Source organism: Chanodichthys erythropterus, chromosome 20 (genome assembly GCF_024489055.1).
Source record: "Chanodichthys erythropterus isolate Z2021 chromosome 20, ASM2448905v1, whole genome shotgun sequence".
Lineage (NCBI taxonomy): Eukaryota > Metazoa > Chordata > Actinopteri > Cypriniformes > Xenocyprididae > Chanodichthys > Chanodichthys erythropterus.
Window position 1 is genome coordinate 23,961,478 of NC_090240.1, and position 19,200 is coordinate 23,980,677.

General features: G+C 37.5%; 2 protein-coding genes across 3 annotated transcripts; both read left to right on the forward strand.

The window, feature by feature from the left end:
• The first annotated feature begins 4,852 nt into the window (after positions 1-4,852).
• Positions 4,853-8,065, forward strand: hspb7 (heat shock protein family, member 7 (cardiovascular)). The gene is made up of 3 exons (XM_067370460.1): positions 4,853-5,210; positions 6,884-7,017; positions 7,102-8,065. The coding sequence occupies exons 1-3, from the start codon at positions 5,039-5,041 to the stop codon at positions 7,279-7,281; spliced, it is 486 nt and encodes a 161-aa protein (XP_067226561.1). The 5' UTR covers positions 4,853-5,038; the 3' UTR covers positions 7,282-8,065.
• A 1,105-nt stretch (positions 8,066-9,170) lies between these two features.
• Positions 9,171-18,451, forward strand: zbtb17 (zinc finger and BTB domain containing 17). 2 transcript variants are annotated; one of them, XM_067371877.1, is made up of 15 exons: positions 9,171-9,584; positions 10,528-10,772; positions 11,182-11,343; positions 11,446-11,790; positions 12,196-12,285; positions 12,375-12,601; positions 12,735-12,877; positions 13,015-13,315; positions 14,546-14,633; positions 14,753-14,869; positions 15,299-15,419; positions 15,510-15,640; positions 15,715-15,987; positions 16,134-16,223; positions 17,514-18,451. In XM_067371877.1, exons 2-15 carry the CDS (start codon positions 10,568-10,570, stop codon positions 17,840-17,842), a joined length of 2,622 nt encoding a protein of 873 aa, XP_067227978.1. In that variant the 5' UTR covers positions 9,171-9,584; positions 10,528-10,567; the 3' UTR covers positions 17,843-18,451. The 2 variants fall into 2 exon arrangements, with proteins under 2 accessions (XP_067227978.1, XP_067227977.1); XM_067371876.1 differs by having other exon boundaries at positions 9,174-9,584; positions 11,443-11,790; positions 17,514-18,449.
• Positions 18,452-19,200: the final 749 nt, after the last annotated feature.

Genomic DNA, 19,200 nt, shown 5'->3' on the forward strand with positions numbered 1-19,200 from the left:
AAATTACAGACAATAACACAACACAAACTCTCTCTGAGCCTCCAAGTATGTTTACATATATTGCAGTGGTCCTCTGTATATTGTTTAAAGATGTACACCAGCAGTAACGCATTTACGTACTTTATGATACTTACGGACAAGCCTTAGCTTCTTAACTTTAGCTTTGGTTGAAGTTATATATATAAACTAAATTTCAGCCCATTTATCTCCACATACCCTCATGTTTATTCATGCTGTTATGAAACTTTCCCCCGAGGCCTGTCCAATGACATCCATAAACTAGCTGAATACTTGTGTGGATATCAAGTGAACTTTCTGAAGTGAACTCACACTAAGCCTGAGGACAAACTGTGCTAGTCATGATTACACTGTTGACTGATTAAATGCTTTCTCTCTCTCTCTCTCGCTCTCTCTAGCACAGAATCTAATTAGAAGAGCTGCACTGGTGACACATGCTGTTATAGACATAATGTTGAGATTCTCAGCTAGATTTAGACAGTCTTTGAAAGTCTGTAAAGTTATAGGGAACACTACATGCGACTACATGCCATAAGAGGCCACTAGATTTGAGGTTCTGGACAACACAGACTCCAAAGAAATACTGTCTATTATTTAAAGATATTCAATACATTAAATGCAATTAAGATGTTAAAGAGATAGTTCACCCAAAAATGAAAATTATTTCAACATCTACCCTTGTGTCATTCTAAACCTGTGTAACTTTATTTCTTCTAAAGGAACATGGTATTTTGAAGAACGTTATAACCAAACAGTTTTGGTTTTTATTGTATAGCTAGACAAAACACAAACAAACAAAAAAACACTGATACATTTCTTAAAATATCTTCTTTTATGCTCCACTGAAGGTTTGGAATGAGGATGAGAAAATATTAAATAATGACATAATTTTCATGAATTATCACTTTAAAGGTGCTAAAGAGGATGTTTTGTTTTATACATTTTTGCAATATTACTTGAAACTGTCGTTACTAACTGATAAAAGACTATTTATTAGGTGCACTGAAAGGAATAATATTAATATACATCATCTGTGCACGAGGTAGGGCCTTGAAAACATCAGCCAATCGTTTACACGATCATCGCGTAAACGATTGGCCCTCTGGCTTAATTGTCAGTCACTGCCATGACGTTCCTTGTGAGAGACGAGCACGGCTGCGCGCTCCAGTAACTTTCCACACTCCACAGGCGCCGCATGCAATGTTTTTGTCAGGAGACAGGAGTAACAACTGCAGATTATGAGTTACCTGCGGTGAGTCCGACATAATGAATCCACTAACACGACACAAATGCCGGTGGTAAACACTCGTGTTCCAATACTCGTGCTGCACGAGTTTTGGGAGGCGTTCCCTCGCAATGAGTTGTTCGCATGCGCTCATTTCAAAAACTCACTAACAGTCTTTGGTTTCTCAGTCGACGAAAAGATCCTCTTTATCACCTTTAACATTATAGGGATGATCATAGGGATCATATTTTCACACTGCGCTTAACCTTGGGTTATTGTCGTTTAAAACACTGCACTTAAAAGCATTTAGCTTTTGTGGTGCCAAACTTGCAGTATGAAACTATGCGGTGTTAGAATGTTACAACTAGATGCTTAGCAAAAGACAACCAATCGTTTGCCTTATATTCACGCACTTTGGGCAGTCACAGAAACAGCGCACGATGTATAAACAGCCGTTTCTGCGTATGATAGGAAAAATGTGATCAAACGGCGATGGAAAATGCGACAACTGGAGTAAAGAAGAGACCATCACTATTACCTTTATAGTTCTAAAAGTTCACTCAAAAAAAAAAAAAAGATATTACAGTCAGAGGTTTAATATGAGGACGTGCAATGCTAGAGCCTTTATGTAAACAGGTCACGTGCTGCGTTTGTCCAGTCGGTGTCAGTGTCACTGCAAAATGCAGATAAGGACTTTAACTCTGTGTTTAGGAATGTGCAGTGCGAAACGGTAGCTTTTGAATACACAGGATTAATACAGTATGAGCAGTGTGAAACGTGAATGAAGATAACCCTGGATTCTGTTTTTCAGGGGTTTAGAATGACCCAGGGTTAAATATTTCAAGTGTGGAAAGCCCTTAGGTACCAAATCAATCACCAGCTGATATTAGAGATTTTTAAATTTATCAGTATTGGTCATTATTGGATATTTAATAATTTCCTCTTTTTTACATTCAGATTACATTTGCTGACATCTAACACTCACTTATAGAACACTTATAGTGCTCAGCGTAAATGAGTACACCCCCTTTGAGAAGTAACATTTTAAACAATATCTCAGTGAACACAAAAACAATTTCCAAAATGTTGACAGTTGTTTTACTCAAATTAGGGTAATGCAAAAATAAGTACACCTCACAACAAAAACTACTACATCTAGTACTTTGTATGGCCTCCATGATTTTTAATGACAGCACCAAGTCTTCTAGGCATGGAATGAACAAGTTGGCGACATTTTGCAACATCTATCTTTTTCCATTCTTCAAGAATGACCTCTTTTAGAGAGTGGATTCTGGATGAAGAGTGAAGCTCAACTTGTCTCTTCCCCATAGGTGTTCGATTGGGTTCAGATCAGGAGACATACTTGGCCACTGAATCACTTTCACCCGGTTCTTCTTCAGAAATGTGTTTAGGATCATTGTCATGTTGGAAAAGTGCATGACGACCAAGGGCACAGAGTGATGGTAGCATCTTCTCTTTCAGTATAGAGCAGTACATCTGTGAATTCATGATGCCATCAGTGAAATGCAGCTCCCCGACATCAGCAGCACTCGTGCAGCCCCACATAAGGACACTGCCACCACCATGTTTTGCATTTCTCACCTTTGTGACACCATACAGTTTTGAAGCCATCAGTTCCAAAAACATTTATCTTGGTCTCATCACTCCAGAGTATAGAGTCCCAGTAGTCTTCATCTTTGTCAGCACGGGCCCTGGCAAACTGTAGGCGGGCTTTTTTGTGCCTGTGCTTTAGGAGAGGCTTCTTTTGTGGACGGCACCAATGCATGCCATTCCTCTGCAGTGTACGGCGTATTGCTTCACGGGAAATAGTATTGTTTACAATGATTCTGAATGAATTTGAGCCTATGCTCCGTGGCTAACGGCTAATGCTACACTGTTGGAGAGATTTATAAAGAATGAAGTTGTTTATGCATTATACAGACTGCAAGTGTATAAAAAATGAAAATAGCGACGGCTCTCTTGTCTCCGTGAATACAGTAAGAAACGATGGTAACTTTAACCACATTTAACAGTACATTAGCAACATGCTAACGAAACATTTAGAAAGACAATTTACAAATATCACTAAAAATATCATGATATCATGGATCATGTCAGTTATTATTGCTCCATCTGAAAGCCCAAGTTTGGCTTTCTACTTCTTTAGATAACTGCAGTGAACTTGCATGCCGATTTTCTTCAACTCTTCTCATCAGAAGATGCTCCTGTCGAGGTGTTAACTTCCGTGGACGACCTGGATGTCTGTGTGAGATGGTTGCAGTTCCATCTTTTTTAAATTTTTGTACCACTTTTGCTCCAATATTCTGACTGATAATTAAAGCTTTGTTGATCTTCTTGTAGCCTTTCTTTCTTAGGTCTTGTGACATTTCTCTTCCATGTGGTGCCATTGCTGACAGCATGAAATGGGAAGGGGTTTTAACACCCTTTTATAGTCAACTGTCTGCTTGACACCTGTGTAATGAATAATTAGACTCACCTGTGGTTGAATTCTTGTTAAATTAGACATTTGTAGTCTAAAATTTAGCTTTGCTCCAGAGACTTTCAGTGGGGTGTACTCATTTTTGCATCACCCTAATTTGAGTAAAAATTATTAACCTTACCTTCATGTTATAAGTTAAACAGATGTTATATTAAACTTAGTCTTGAATTTTTTTTTGTGTTCATTGAGATATTGTTTTAAATGTAAGGCTACTTTTCAAAGGGAGTGAACTCATTTACTCTGAGCACTGTAAATTTAATCTTTAAATATCTAATAATAATTAACACTGTTAAATGTAATCTTTAGCCAAATTAATATCCATTTTCATACTCTGCATTATGGCTATATTCACTTTTAGCATTTTTTTTATTTATCTATTTACACAGAATTGTACAGAATGGTAATATTTATTTGACCATAGCATGAAAATAATTATCGGTATGAAATGTAATATCAGTGCATCTTTATCTTAAACAACTCATGAAAAGGAAACTGAAAATACATGTGATTTCTGTAATGAGTAAACCGACACTAAAGTGTCTAATATTAGCAACTCTCCTCCAAAAACAAATGCCTCCTAATCCGTTTTCCTAACGTCATCTGTCCCTCAACGTCACTCTCTCATCAACATTCCTTCCATCTTTCTGTTAATCCTCAGTTTGAACTGTCATTCCGCAGCATTGCTGTTTATGCAGAGCTGAACACTCTCAGGACCTGTGTTTACTGTAATTTTTAGATTGACAGGCATCGCAAGCTTCTGATGCCTGCATTTGTAAATCACGGCTTGGATGGCAGGCTGGAGAAAAATGGATGGAGAGCAGACGGAACGGGAGAGAGGACAGGAACGGCTATTTCAGGGAGCGAGTGTCTGGAATGCCAGCTGTTGACTCAACACCCCCCCCCCCCTCCATCCGTATCTCTCTCCCTTTCCTATCTTTGAGTCTTTGTCAGAGCCCCTTTCTCAACCTCAAGCCCTCATCACACAAAACTTTTCCGACCACAGAGCCCCTCTCCCTCGCACGATAATTATAGCACACTGTCATCCCACAATTAACACACACACACACATAGAAGTAAGAACTCTCATGCTAGACCCACCATATATAAGACAGTCAGACAGACAATACCCACACCAGGGAGAGACAGCTAATACAAACAGGCTTGAGAGTGGATTCATACCATGTTTTAAAAAGGCAGGGCACAAAACTACTTCATTTATAAACTCTGTGCTCACTATATCAATCCAAAACTCTGACTGGATATCAATTTAAGGGAAAGAAACCATCTAAACACTAATGAGTGGGACCAACTCCTCTGCCTACCGATCGGAGCGCAGTTACCACCAGACGTCATCCTCCTCATCTTCATCCTCAACCTCAACAAACCCATACATGGAGAAGAGCCGGGGACTCTTTGCTGAGGACTTTGGATCTTTCATGTGTCCGAAAGACGCTTTGGGATTTCCAAGTGAGTTATTAAGGCTGATTCCAGTTCTTTATGGATATATATATATAGCGTAATGTATCTTTATCAGCTTTAACTCATTAAACATTTTTATTTTGGATATGAGTATCAGTATTTACTGTATATATTCACATTCTATTATACTTTTAATGACTGTACAAACGTGTCAAATGTTTGAGGCCTGAAAATATATTTATGTTAGTATATGAATTTCAAGACCGCATAAGACATTTGACTGTTTGTCTGTGTGATGTATATGTGAAGGCAGATGTATTTAATATTCACGGTTGGTATGTGTAGAAGTATGTGTAAAAAAACAACAACAGATTGTTCACATGTGCTATACAAGGGCACCTGGGGGGCAGAGAAAGGGTAAATTAGGGAATGTTTTGGGCCAGAGCCAGTGCTGTGACTTCACTGTTGGGGAATGACTTAACAGCGCAAGGGCAATCTGTTGCTGAGCGTGATATATGGGTATGAAGAGCTTGTCTGAGATTCACCAAGGCAAATTTTCACACATCATTAGAGAAGGATATTAATGTACAAGAATGCCCATTTGTAACATAGTGGTGCTTGCATTATATAACTGAGACTATATACGTACAGTACTCATTGCAAATTTTTTACTTCATTGGAATGGTTTGAAACTTGGTGTTTTTGTGGTGCCTGCAATACTGTCAGAAAAAAAAGGTACAGTGCTGTCACTGGGACGGTACCCTAAGGTACAAAGGTAAATTCTTACTTACCCCTAAATGGTGCATATTAGTACCTTAAAGGTACATATTTGTACTTTTAAAGTGCATATTTGTACCTTAAAGGTACATATTAGTACCTTTTTACCTTTGTACCTTAGGGTACCGCCCCAGTGACAGCACTGTACCTTTTTTTATGACAGTGTATGAACACACAAATAACTGACAATAATAACGACAATGGATGTCAAAATATATCCAAATGGAAAACCTAATAAAAGTAATTATGTCTGAAAATACTTCAATAAGCAACTAGTGAAAATACATTCATACCATAGTACATACACATGAATTTCTCAAACCAGCTGGCATCTGCCTTACGTGAATTGGATAGAACTTTCTTCTAATATTTGTATTATTTTATATATATATATATAAAAAAAAGGATAATTAAGAGGTGAATATTGTCCAGTATCATGAAATCGCCTAAAAAAAAAGAATACATATTACTGAAAAAAATACAGTAAATTTCTTTCATTAAAAAAGTTTTGCTTAGTCTTGACCCATCAGTGAGGAATATCACAGGGTTAATACTTCACTTGATAGTTTCAGTCACATTTTGAAAGCATGATGTTGTCACTGAAAGTAACAAAGAAATTAATGAAATGAAATTTGGCTGTTTTAAGCTCCCACTAAGAAAAAAATTGTCCATTACGATGTAGTAAAACTATCTGCCTACAGTAATAGATCTATTAATATATTATGTAATTTTAACCTCGGTCGATAATTGAGACGCAAGATGATGCCAGTGTGCCGTCTGCAGTGTGATACGAGAAACATGAAAGTAGCGCTGCCATGAATGACAGCGAATATTAGGAAATTTCAGAACCCTGGATGGTGCGATTGGCAAATCAGAATCAAGTATTCAAGAACGCATGTGTAATATATTTCAAGTATCACAAAAGATTTGATGTTTTCCTTTAGACAGAACAGGGACAGTTGGGAACATCAAGACTCTGGGAGACACATACCAATTCACAGTGGATGTCCAAGACTTTTCACCTGAGGATGTGATAGTCACCACCTCAAACAATCAGATTGAAGTTCATGCTGAAAAGGTAAACAGACACAGACCTCTGTATAATACATCTGACTTTTCAGAATATCATTCATTCCCTTATGTATGCATTTTTGTTCAACAGCTTGCTGCTGATGGGACAGTGTTGAACACTTTTACCCACAAATGCCAACTACCAGAGGACGTGGACCCCACCTCGGTCAAGTCATGTTTAGGGCCTGATGGGACTCTCACTATAAAAGCACAGAGAAACACTGCAAAACTAGAGCATGCACAGACGTTCCGCACAGAGATCAAAATTTAGATCTTTCCCCTCTTGCTGTATCTGTTTCCCTGTGATAAATGACCTTGAAAATATAGCTACTTAGTCCTGCTTTGTCATTCCTCCATGACCTTCTCTCATTTCTTCTCATTAGACTTGGATGGAATTTAATCCTGTCATATGTATTCAAAACATTCAAGACAAATGTACTGCTAATGTCAATTCCCTGCTAATTGAATATCACCTTACAGTATACGTACAGTGAGGTCCAAAAGTCTGAGACCACATTGAAAATCTGTGATTCAAATTTTAAACTTAGAAAGAAAGAGAACATTTTGGGATTTTGAGAGTAGAAAAGAAAAAATATGTATATTTAAATTAATAAGAAATATTTCAGATTCTGCACTATTTCTATGACACTAATCATGTGACTCTTTGTACAGGCGGTTAGATGTTCTTGGTTTCATTTAAGCTCAAGATGTTTTTTCAATCATCAAATTATGCTGGAGAACATGATCAGGTTTGACACAAACTTGTCAAGTTTATGCAGCTCAAATGCTGCTATCATTAAAGGAAATAGGACTAACCAAGTTTGCTATCTTTTCAAGATATTGTTGAAAAAAGATAACCTCACATTTTTGGAGCCTACTGTATGACAAACAATCAGAACGAATGATGCAACTAATTCCCAAATGGCGAAAAATCTATTAATTGAACGGATTGTTATTGTTATCAAAAGGTACATTTTCTAAATGTAAAATTGTTGTGTTGTGTGATTAACATGCTACTTTAAAACGGAATAAAACCAGGACACCTTTGATGAATATTTTGAGCTTGTGAGTCAGTGATTTGGTTCCTGTCCACTTCCATTAAAGTGGACATCATGTGCAAATGACAGGTACTCTATGTGTCTCTGAGTACTATTCTATAAATAGAGTCTGCTGTTATTATTCAGTCTTATCATCTACTATTTTTATGCTTTATGTCATCCATCAACCTGTCACTGTGCTGTAGGCTACCGGATACAAATATATGCAAATCACTGCCTACCATTATAACAGGTTATTTCTTTCAAAATTGGAAATTAAAATTAAAAAGAAATTATTCCTGCATCCAGAGAAATTCAATGGAATATCAAAAACTCTACCATGCTGGACTGGAGCCATCTTAAACTAGTCTTTGCTGGCTTAACTAGGTCAGCTGGTCTTTAAGCCTAACCAACTGAAAAATGGAAGAAAAGAAAAAAAAATCCTTTAAAACCAGATTGGAAGATCAGATAAGACCAGAAAATGTTTTCCAGCATTAAAAGTTTATATTAATATTCTAAATTCTTGAGGAAATATGAACATTTACATTAGATTAAAAATGTAGCAACATATGTGACCCTAGATGACGAAACCAGTCATAAGTCACATGGGTATATTTGTACAACAATACATTTCATGGGTCAAAAATATCGATTTTTCTTTTATGCCAAAAATCATTAGGATATTAAGTAAGGATCGTGTTCCATGAAGATATTTTGTAAATTACCTACCATAAATATATCAAAAATGTATTTTTTGAGTGGATATGCATTGCTAAGGACTTCCTATGGACAAATTTAAAGCCGTTTTTATTTTCTCATTATTTTTTTTTTTTACACCCTCAGATTCCAGATTTTCAAATAGTTGTATCGCGGCCAAATATTGTCCTATCCTAATAAACCATACATCAATCGAAAACCTATTTATTCAGCTTTCAGATGATTTTTCAAAAAAATTGACCCTTATAACTGGTTTTGTGGTCCAGGGTCACATATATAGATGTACTACCGTTATTTGAATGTGATTCGGGGGAACATAAACTTAATGTATAAGTAAAGCACCTAAAAAAACAAAGAAACAGGCCTGCCAATTTTTGCCCCAAGATACATGGTAATGGTTCACTGACGATTTAGTTAATGACTAAAATGTGAAGTAAAACTGCCCCCTTAGATTTGCATATCAGCTCAAAACACATTTTAATATGTAACCCGTGGTGGTTTTTAAAACGCATTAATGACCCAATTCATAAACTAGCTGCGTTTTATTTTATGGATATTTCCTCACTCTGGTCTTATTATTAGATCACTGTTTTTAAATAATAGCTAAAGTTCGCCGTCATGTGGTCAAAACAGTTACAAGAAAAGCCCGCGCATGCGCTATGCTGCTTAACTTCCAGCCATTAGCTCGGCCACTATCAATCGATCAGAGAGCGGAAGATGGCGGCGCGACGAGGCTGAGCACTGAGATCGATCACCGAAACACTCGATTGGACGGATCAGCTGAAGTCAGGGAAAGCTTGAAACTCGTCCATTATAAAAGGTAAAGAACGTCAAACACGACCCGATCATCCAGTTGTTTTTAGGACTACTTTTCAGATACGTCTCTAAACGAACGCGCAGCTAAAATGAGGAAAGAAGAGGCAGGATTACAGCCCGCCTCTGTCAGCGCCATCTTGATCCAGCAGGGCCAGGCACGCTAAATTAATCCCGGAACTAAGAGAGAGAGAGAGAGGACTCATAATCAATCCGCAACATCGTCACATTCTTGTCGGGTTGTTGCGCAGTTGCTCGCCAAATCACTAGACACATTTACTCGTTAAAGCCAGGCAATCAGACATCATTGTGCTCGACTCGGCTGATAATGACAGTTTGAATTTGACTGCAGGACAAAATGTCCCGAGCGAGCTCGAGATAAACATTTCAGTGTCGCACAGAAACACACACGGACTGTTGCGTAATGATGCTTGTTTATTGAAGTAAATAAAGTCTGTTGGATGATTAATGTTTGGGCATTGTACATGCACTGAATCATAATGAGAATAATGCACCATAGAGGGATAATTTTGTTCTGTGGATTAGATAATTTCATTACATATTCAGATACAGCTTACAGCAGTACTGTTGGATGAGATGTAGATCATAGTACAGGGATAAATCTTCAGTTTTAGGACTTTAAATTGTGAAAGCACTTGCTTTGAAAAAAATACTGAATATTATAATATTGAATCATGGCCATAATCACATGAACGACCATGTGTTTTCTGCATTATTCAGATAGTTCTTAAACTTTTACATAATGGTAAAATTGACAGGGGTTGGGACAGGAGCAGAATTTATATGAATAGGCTTGGGACAGAGTTGACCAGATGAAGGCCCTGGTTCACCTCAATTTGTTTACATCCTTGCAAACTGGGACATTTGTTTATGAGCCTCAAATTCAAAAGTTGCAATAGTGCAATATTTTTTCTTCTTTTCTTGATCAGGATACTGTGGTCTAAAGTTCTATAGTCTGCTCCATCAGTTATGGACTTTCCTTGGCACAGTGGGAAAGTCCTTGGGCAACTTAATGAACAACGTCAGTTGGGTCTTCTTTGTGACTGCACTTTTGTGGTTGATGGAGTAGACTTCAAGGCCCACAAGGCTGTGCTGGCGGCATGTAGTGCTTACTTCCGCACACTCTTTTTGGACCAGAAAGATGTTGTTCATCTTGATATCAGCAACGCAGCAGGTAGGCTTGCAGTCTTACGGAGAACTTTAATTAAAGTGACTGTCTCCACCTAAAAATGTAAATTCGGTCATCAATTTCTCACCCTCATGTCGTTCCAAATGCATTTCTTTCTCTCTGCGGAACACAAAAGAAGGTTTTTTTAAAGAACGTTGGGAACCTATCAATATTGGTGCCCATTGATCTCCACTGTATGGACAAAGAACACATTTTCTTTCATGTTCCACAAAAGAAAGTAAGTCATACACTTTTGAAACAACATGAGGGTGAGTAATTATTTTTGGGTTAATGATCCCTTTAATCTGATCTTTTGTGGTTAATTATATGTAATTAAATTTATAACATTTCTGTGCTCATTATTAGTTATTTGTTGTTTTCTGCCTTTGTCTAATGCGTTCAATCTTTTATTCAGGTCTTGAGCAGGTCCTTGAGTTTATGTACACCGCAAAGCTGACTTTGAACCCTCAGAACATTGAGGACGTTATTGCTGTAGCTACTTTCCTTCAAATGCAGGAAATCGTCAATGCTTGTTCAGCTTTTCAGTCCTTGACTGCCCCTTCATCAACCAAACCTGGTTAGTGCAGAGTTCAGATTCTCATATGCTGTTAGTTTAAGAAGGTACTAAAGTTATAAGTCTCTCAAGCCGCCCTTTCTCATTTGTGTTCATGTAAAGTAGTAGTAACTGAGCCGGTGGAGGAGCAGCCGAGATCTGTGAAGAATCCGGAGGATGCAAGTTCCCAGGATGAGCAGGAGAGTCATCCAATGACTCAGAATGTGGTTCCTGAAGTGAAGGAAGCTCCCTCGCAGTCGGAAACAACAGAAACCCAGGAGATTGTGAGCAACATGACTGAGAAACAAAGCACAAAGTCTCTGAGAGCTGTCAGCAAAATTAGTGGGCTGTCCAAAACAAGACCAAAAAAAGCCAGTCTCTTGGATAGTAAGGCAGAAACAGAGGAAGAGAGAGCCACAAAAGAGATTCCACCCTACCAAGATGACCCTTCTGATGCAGACTACACTCCTAGTTAGTGTCCATTCTCTACTCGTAGTGCTTTTGTTAAAGGGATAGTTCACCCAAAAATGAAAAAATCTATCATCATTTACTCAGTTGTTCAAAATCTGTGTAAATTTCTTTATTCTGTTAAACACAAAGGAAGATATTTTGAAAAATGTGTTAAACTGAACAGTTTTGGGGCAACATTGACTTCCATAGTAGTTTTTTCCTACTATGGAAGTCAGTGGTGCCCCAAAGTGGCCTGGTTACAAACTTTCTTCAAAATATCTTTTATACTTCAAAATATCTAATTTATACAGATTTTGAACAAATTGAGGGTGAGTAAATGATGATAGAATTTTCATTTTTGGGTGAACTATCCCTTTAATGTTAACCGTGTTTCAATACTTTTGTGACACTATACTGCTCCTACAGATCTCTCACAGAGGATGGCGGCTAAACGGTCGTATGTTAGCACAAGGAGAAGCAAGTCTAAATATGCAACCGTTCACACATCTGCACAAGGTAAATTCTGCCTTAAATAACTATGGTGTACATTCACCTTATATATTTTTAGGATTAGGTTTCATAACTGTTAACCTTTTTACTAAAAGCTGATGACGCAGAGGAAAGTCTATCAAAAACTGAGAGCGTGGAGAACGTGGTACAAGAAGAGGATGAAGGAGACGAGGAAGGAGAAGAGGAGGAGGAGCAGGAAGAAGGAGATGAGGACATGGACACAGAGGATGGAGAAACGACGGGTTCGGAGGGGAAGCAGTCTGCGACCGCAGCTGAGCGCAGTGAGTCCAGAGCATATGGCTCCGTCATTCACAAATGTGAGGTGAGAAATTATTCAGTCTTTATTGTCTCTGTCCTTTATAAAAGTTGTACACACTCTTAAAAGTAAAGATTTTAATAGGTTTACTAGATCTCTTTACTGTTGTATTTTCATTTTGGTTATCTGATTCGTGCAGGACTGTGGGAAGAAATTTACACACACAGGCAATTTTAAACGTCACATGCGCATTCACACTGGTGAGAAGCCATTTAGTTGCAGAGACTGTAACAAAGCCTTCTCAGACCCAGCTGCCTGCAAAGCACATGAGAAAACACACAGGTGAGCCTAATGCTCTTCCTCTACAGTCTCATCTGACTTGTGAACCATAAGATGAAATATGTAAACCATATTAACAGAAAAACTTCACAATGTGCAGTTTTCCTTACACACATTCTTACACGTTACTGTTTCTCCAGTCCTCTAAAGCCATACTGCTGTTCCACTTGCGGAAAGAGTTATCGGCAAATCAGTCTGCTGAACCTACACCGGAAGCGACACACGGATGAGGCGCGGTACAGCTGTGAGGATTGTGGGAAGCTCTTCACCACTTCTGGAAACCTAAAGCGGCATCAGTTGGTGCACAGTGGAGAAAAACCCTACCACTGTGACTACTGCGAACGAGCCTTTTCTGACCCCACTGCCAAGATGCGACATCTAGAGACCCACGATACTGACAAAGGTCACAAATGTCAACACTGTGACAAGAAATTCAACCAGGTGAGGGATCCATTTGTACTTGTGTAAAATTTGACCTTTATAAATGTAATTATAAAAACCTTACAGTAGTATAATGATGTAAAAAGAGTCTTAGTGTATATTTTACATATAATATGAACATTAACGTTCAAATGTCTGGGGTCAGTAATTTTTTTAATGCTTTTATTTAGTATGGTTTCCACAAAAATCTTAAGTAGCACAACTGTTTACAACACTGATGATAATATTAAGAATAATATTATTTCTTGAGCATCAAATCAGCATCTTAGAATGGTTTCTGAAGGATCATGTGACACTGAAGACTGGAGTAATGATGCTGAATTTTCAAATATATTAAATTAAAAGACAGCTATTTTAAATTGTAATAATATTTTACAATATTACTGTTTTTATGGTAAAACTTTACAATGAGGTCTCATTTGTTAACATTAGTTAATGCATTAGTTAAGATGAACTAACAGTGAGCAATATTTTTACAACATTTATTAACCTTGGTTAATGTTAGTTAATAATAAAATGTTCATATTTACGTTAGTTCACAGTGCATTAACTAATGTTAACAGATACAACTTTATGAACTATGTATTAGTAAATGTTGAGACATTAACTAAGATTAATAAATGATGTATAAGTATTGCTCATTGTTAGTTAATGTTTGTAGTTAACTAATGTTACCAAATGAAACCTTTTTAAGTGTTACCATTTTTACTGTAGTTTTGATTAAAGAAATGCTGTCTTGTTAAGCATAAGCTATTTTTTTTAATATACATGTACTTAATAGTTTAGTAATATTGTTGTAAACATTACAACAATATATATATATTACAACAATATATAATATAGACTAAATTATGATAAATTAAAATATTTACTGTAAATAAAATCAAATTTATATGAAAAATAATAAAATTATATTTTTTTAAAAGGTTATTAATATTGTAAGCATCACAACAGAATTTTATACTCTCTTGCTTTATTTATATTATAATATGTAATGTATTAGAAATAATTCTGTAAATATAATATAATATGCAAACAAAATGTATATATTTTATATAAATGTAGTAAAATATAGGTTTAGTATATGTAGTATGTACTAGTAGTATGTAGTATAAATATAGGATTATACCATATTATTGAAATTATATTGTAGCCATTTCTACAAATGTATACTACAAAGGCTGATAACTGTAAAACAAATAGATTTTTATATATTTTTTCTTTTTCTAGTTGGGGAACCTGAAAGCACACCTGAAGATCCACATTGCAGATGGGCCACTTAAGTGTAAGGAGTGTGGGAAACAGTTCACCACCTCAGGTGAGATTTACACATTAGGACAAGGTGTGGCATTTTTGCAGCAGATATATACATTATATATATATATATATATATAATATATATTGGAATTTTAATGTCCCTCCATGGTCTGTTCACAGGCAACCTGAAGAGACACCTGCGTGTGCACAGTGGTGAAAAGCCTTTTGTCTGCATGCACTGCCAGAGAGCCTTTGCCGACCCTGGCGCCTTGCAGAGACATGTGCGCATCCACACAGGTATGAGACGTGTCTCATATCACTGTTATATTCAAAGCGGAACTATTATTCCCTTTTACAATGTCTTGATTTTGTTCCGAATGTTCACACTTAAATGTTAAAAAAAAAACACATTATTTTTCACATATTTTACATTGTCGCAGCTCCTCTCTTTCCGGTCAGTTTGTAACACTCTGTGTAGTTCCACTCTCTGTGAAGCCAGTCCTTCCGAAAAATGCAAAGTGCTCTGATTGGTCAGCTGAATTAGTGTGTTGTGATTGGGCAACCCCTTCAAGCATGTGTCGGAAGTGTCACTTTAGATACGGGTGGAAAAATCAGCGTCAGAGCTTACTGATATTAAGAATAACACTATAGAAAGTTGACAATGTAAAAAAGCATAATAGGTCCACTTTAAAAGTTTACTTGAATGTTTCTGTCTTACTGTTTTAGGGGAAAAGCCCTGTCTGTGTCTGATTTGTGGAAAAGGCTTCACACAGGCCAGTTCACTGATTGCTCATGTTCGCCAACACACTGGGGAGAAACCGTATGTGTGTGACCGCTGTGGAAAAAGGTATTTGAGACACTGCATGAATGATTTTGCATAGATTCAAAATGGATTCACCACATATTAAAAGTTTGATTTTACTATCATACCTCAAAGGTTTGTCCAGTCTAGCCAGCTGGCCAATCACATCCGTCATCATGACAATATCCGACCACACAAGTGCCACACCTGTAACAAAGCATTTGTCAATGTGGGAGATCTCTCAAAGCATATCATCATTCACACAGGTAAGGTAAATTTTTTTTGAGCCTTTTCTTGTGTATTTCTCTCTTATGGGCTTCTGATGACTTCTTGTTTACAGGGGAGAAACCTTTCCTGTGCGATAAGTGTGGCCGGGGATTCAACCGTGTGGATAATCTGCGTTCTCATGTGAAGACTGTGCACCAGGGGAAGGCGGGCATGAAGAGACTGGTGGTGGCTGAGGAGGATGACGAGGAGGAGAAGCTTCTGCCTGACTCTGCCCCTGGCTCAGAGCTCGACAATAATGAAGTCAACATTGTCACGGTTACTACAGATGACATTGTGACTTTGGCCACAGAGGCTCTGGCTGGCAGCACTGTAGCACAGCTCACAGGTGAGATAATGTGACAGAGGAGTGTGATAAAACTGATTATTACTCTGTGCCTTGTAGAAAGGTGATTCCTAAGGAAATATGCTGAGTGTCACCATAATGACACTTGAACGTCTACTCATATTATTTGTTTTTCTTGACCCCCATAGTGTTGCCAGTGGCAACCTCTGTATCCGCAGATGAAACTGAGGCACTGAAAGCAGAGATCACCAAAGCAGTGGAGAAAGTCCAAGAAGCAGGTGAATAATATATAATTTATATACTCTATATATTAGTGCTGTCAATCGATTAAAAAAATGAACAAATGAATCATTCTCAGACTTAATGCTGACAATAATGAGAGAATACTCAGAAAACTTATTTCTTTGCACAAAAGAGGACAATGGTACAAGAGGATTACCATTTTAAGTGTGAAAATATAGCAAAAGTTAAAGAAACTAAAAAGGAATAGACTTCTGGAAATGGAAAAAGAATGGATCAATCATTTTGTATCTAACATCATCCAAAATGTATGACATTTCAAGGGGGAGGAGTGTAGTGAGAAGTGCCTGGGCACAATGTTAAGTTCTTGGTAGTAAAGTGCTTAAAGGTGCCCAGCCATTTCTTTTTTTAAAAGATGTAATATAAGTCTAAGGTGTCTCCTGAATGTGTCTGTTAAGTTTCAGCTCAAAATACCCCATAGATTTTTTTTAATTCACTTTGTAAAGATCCTTTTTGAGGGTTATATTAGCTATGTGAAGTTTGTTTATGCAATGATAGAGTCGAGAGCTCGGGAGGGGGCGGAGAGCGCGAGCAATTAAAGGGGCCGCAGCCTGAATCGGCGCATTTCTAATTATGCCTCAAAATAGGCAGTTAAAAAAATCTATGGGGTATTTTGAACTGCAACTTCACAGACACATTCAGGGGACACCTTAGACTTATATTACATCTTGTAAAAAAACGTTCGATGGCACCTTTAATCTTTTGTGCAAATCAAGCTTTGAATTGACCCTCGTTGTGAAGAAGTCCGGCGTAAAATGACAGCATGGTAAAAACACTCTACTACAACAACCCTTCCTCTTCTCTAAAGCAGCCCAACATGGCCTCGGCCCCTTTGTTGCGTGTTCCCGGGGCCAGGGCTGATGTAAATTTTGGGGTTTATGATGTCACCAACCTAGGAAGAAGCTTGTTGTAGTTCCTTCCAGACGTTTGTTGTAGTCCTTAAAAAGAGATTAATGTAAAAGAAAATATCTCGCTTTTGTATTGAACTTTGAGTGTCGTGACATTGCAGATGTCGTTTATGCTCAAACAGGAACATTACACACTTACTAAAGTTAAAAACTATGAAATCATAATCAAGGACCCATTTAACACCATTTGGGCACCTGTGGGGGATTTTGTAAAGACAAGATTGAGCACCACTCCTACTCAAACATCAAGGCACTCAAGCAGGTCATCGTCCAGGAGTTACACAGAATAGATGTGACAATTTGTTGTGAACTTGCTCACTCAATGCCAAGCTGAAACAGTGTGCTGCTCTATTCCTGCAGATCCCAACACCCAGATCTTGTATGCATGTGACTCATGTGGTGAGAAGTTCCTGGATGCCAGCTCTCTCGCTCAGCATGTGCGCATTCACACTGCCCAGGCCCTGGTCATGTTTCAGGCGGACTCTGACTTTTATCAGCAGTACGCAGGGGACGGCACATGGCAAACCACCGAGCAGGTCATCCAGGGAGGGGAGCTCTTGTTCCGGACACGGGAAGAGGACAGTGAGGAAGGAGAAGGAGCTCTAGCCCAGCCAGAATCTCAAACTGAGGGGGCAGAGGAGGAGACCAGTTCACAGGCAGAGACAGAGGAGGGGTCTGGAAAGGTGTAGACTGAAAGCCAAGAACAGTGAGGGGTTTCTGACCTGAATTAGCCCAATAGGAGTTAAAAGGACAGAGAGATCCACATGGAGTTTAGACTGTCACAAAGTGTAATATTTCTCATCAGAGGTTTGGTTATTACTGATTAACATGCTATAATTAAATACACTCATATTTTGAAAATGCTAGGTAGATGTCATAATATCTCAAACCACAGCACTATTAAAAGTACGTTGTATAGAGTTGAGTTTAAATAAAAAAGAAAAAATGTAATTTAATATGAACAAAACTTAATTTGTAATCCTTTCAAACCTTTTAATACTGTCTCCCTGTAAATGTTCTCTGCCAGATCATGTATTCACGCTATTGTAGACTTTTACTGAGGCCAATTAAACATATGACTGTTGTGCAAGTTTCATTTTTTGACAAATCAGCTACCGAATTTTTATTTATCGATTCATTTATTAGTGATTTGTGGTTTGTAGAGTTTACTCATTTTCCACTTGAGAATAGTACTGCTTGAACATTTTCATTTTAAAATGCACTCTAGAGAATGGACTATTAAAAATTCTTGTTATTACTACTGTGTGTTGCAATCAATCTTTTATTTTTGAATATCACAGCTTTCCTTGTCAAATACTCTCATATAAACTAGTATTACAAGTGATCGAGTGTGCAATTTAATGGTTTGTTAATAAAGTACTATCTTTTGGATGGTAGTTGAGTTACTATTGCCACTGAAATAAATGACTATACTATTGCCAGGAAAGCAAAGCTACTGGTTGTTTAACTTAATTTAATTTTCATGAAAACAGTTTATCAAAACGCTTTGAGACATTGATGAAAGCTTTAAAAATCTAATCAGTTTAAAAACAACATTACTTGGACCACATTACAAAGCATTTTGATGAACGCGGTTTGACATGGACTGCAGGTATCAGAGGTATGGGTGCTTTGTTGTTTTAAAGTGTGGTTATGTTCAATAATAGGCTTCCAGTGGCAGTAACTGCTCTTTCATGTGGTGTTTCAAATTGTGTGATAATTAAGGATTGAACCTTTGCTTCAAAACAATTGCCAGTTGTTTCATGTGTCATAGCTCATTGAGGGTTACAGAGAAACGGTTAGGTAAATGAACAGGAAAACAGGTGTTGATTATTTGGCTGCCCTTTTTTTTTCTTTCTTAAAAAAAATATAATAATAATAGTTTAGCTTGGATCTATTTGCCACACTTTTTACCCAAGTGAATATTTCACAGGTTTTAATTTTCTGACATACCTTGAGCCTTTCCGCCATTATTGTCCAAAGATTCAATTAATTGACACTGTATGTGGAAAGTTGTCACAATAGAACTTGCAAGCTAAATGTAAAC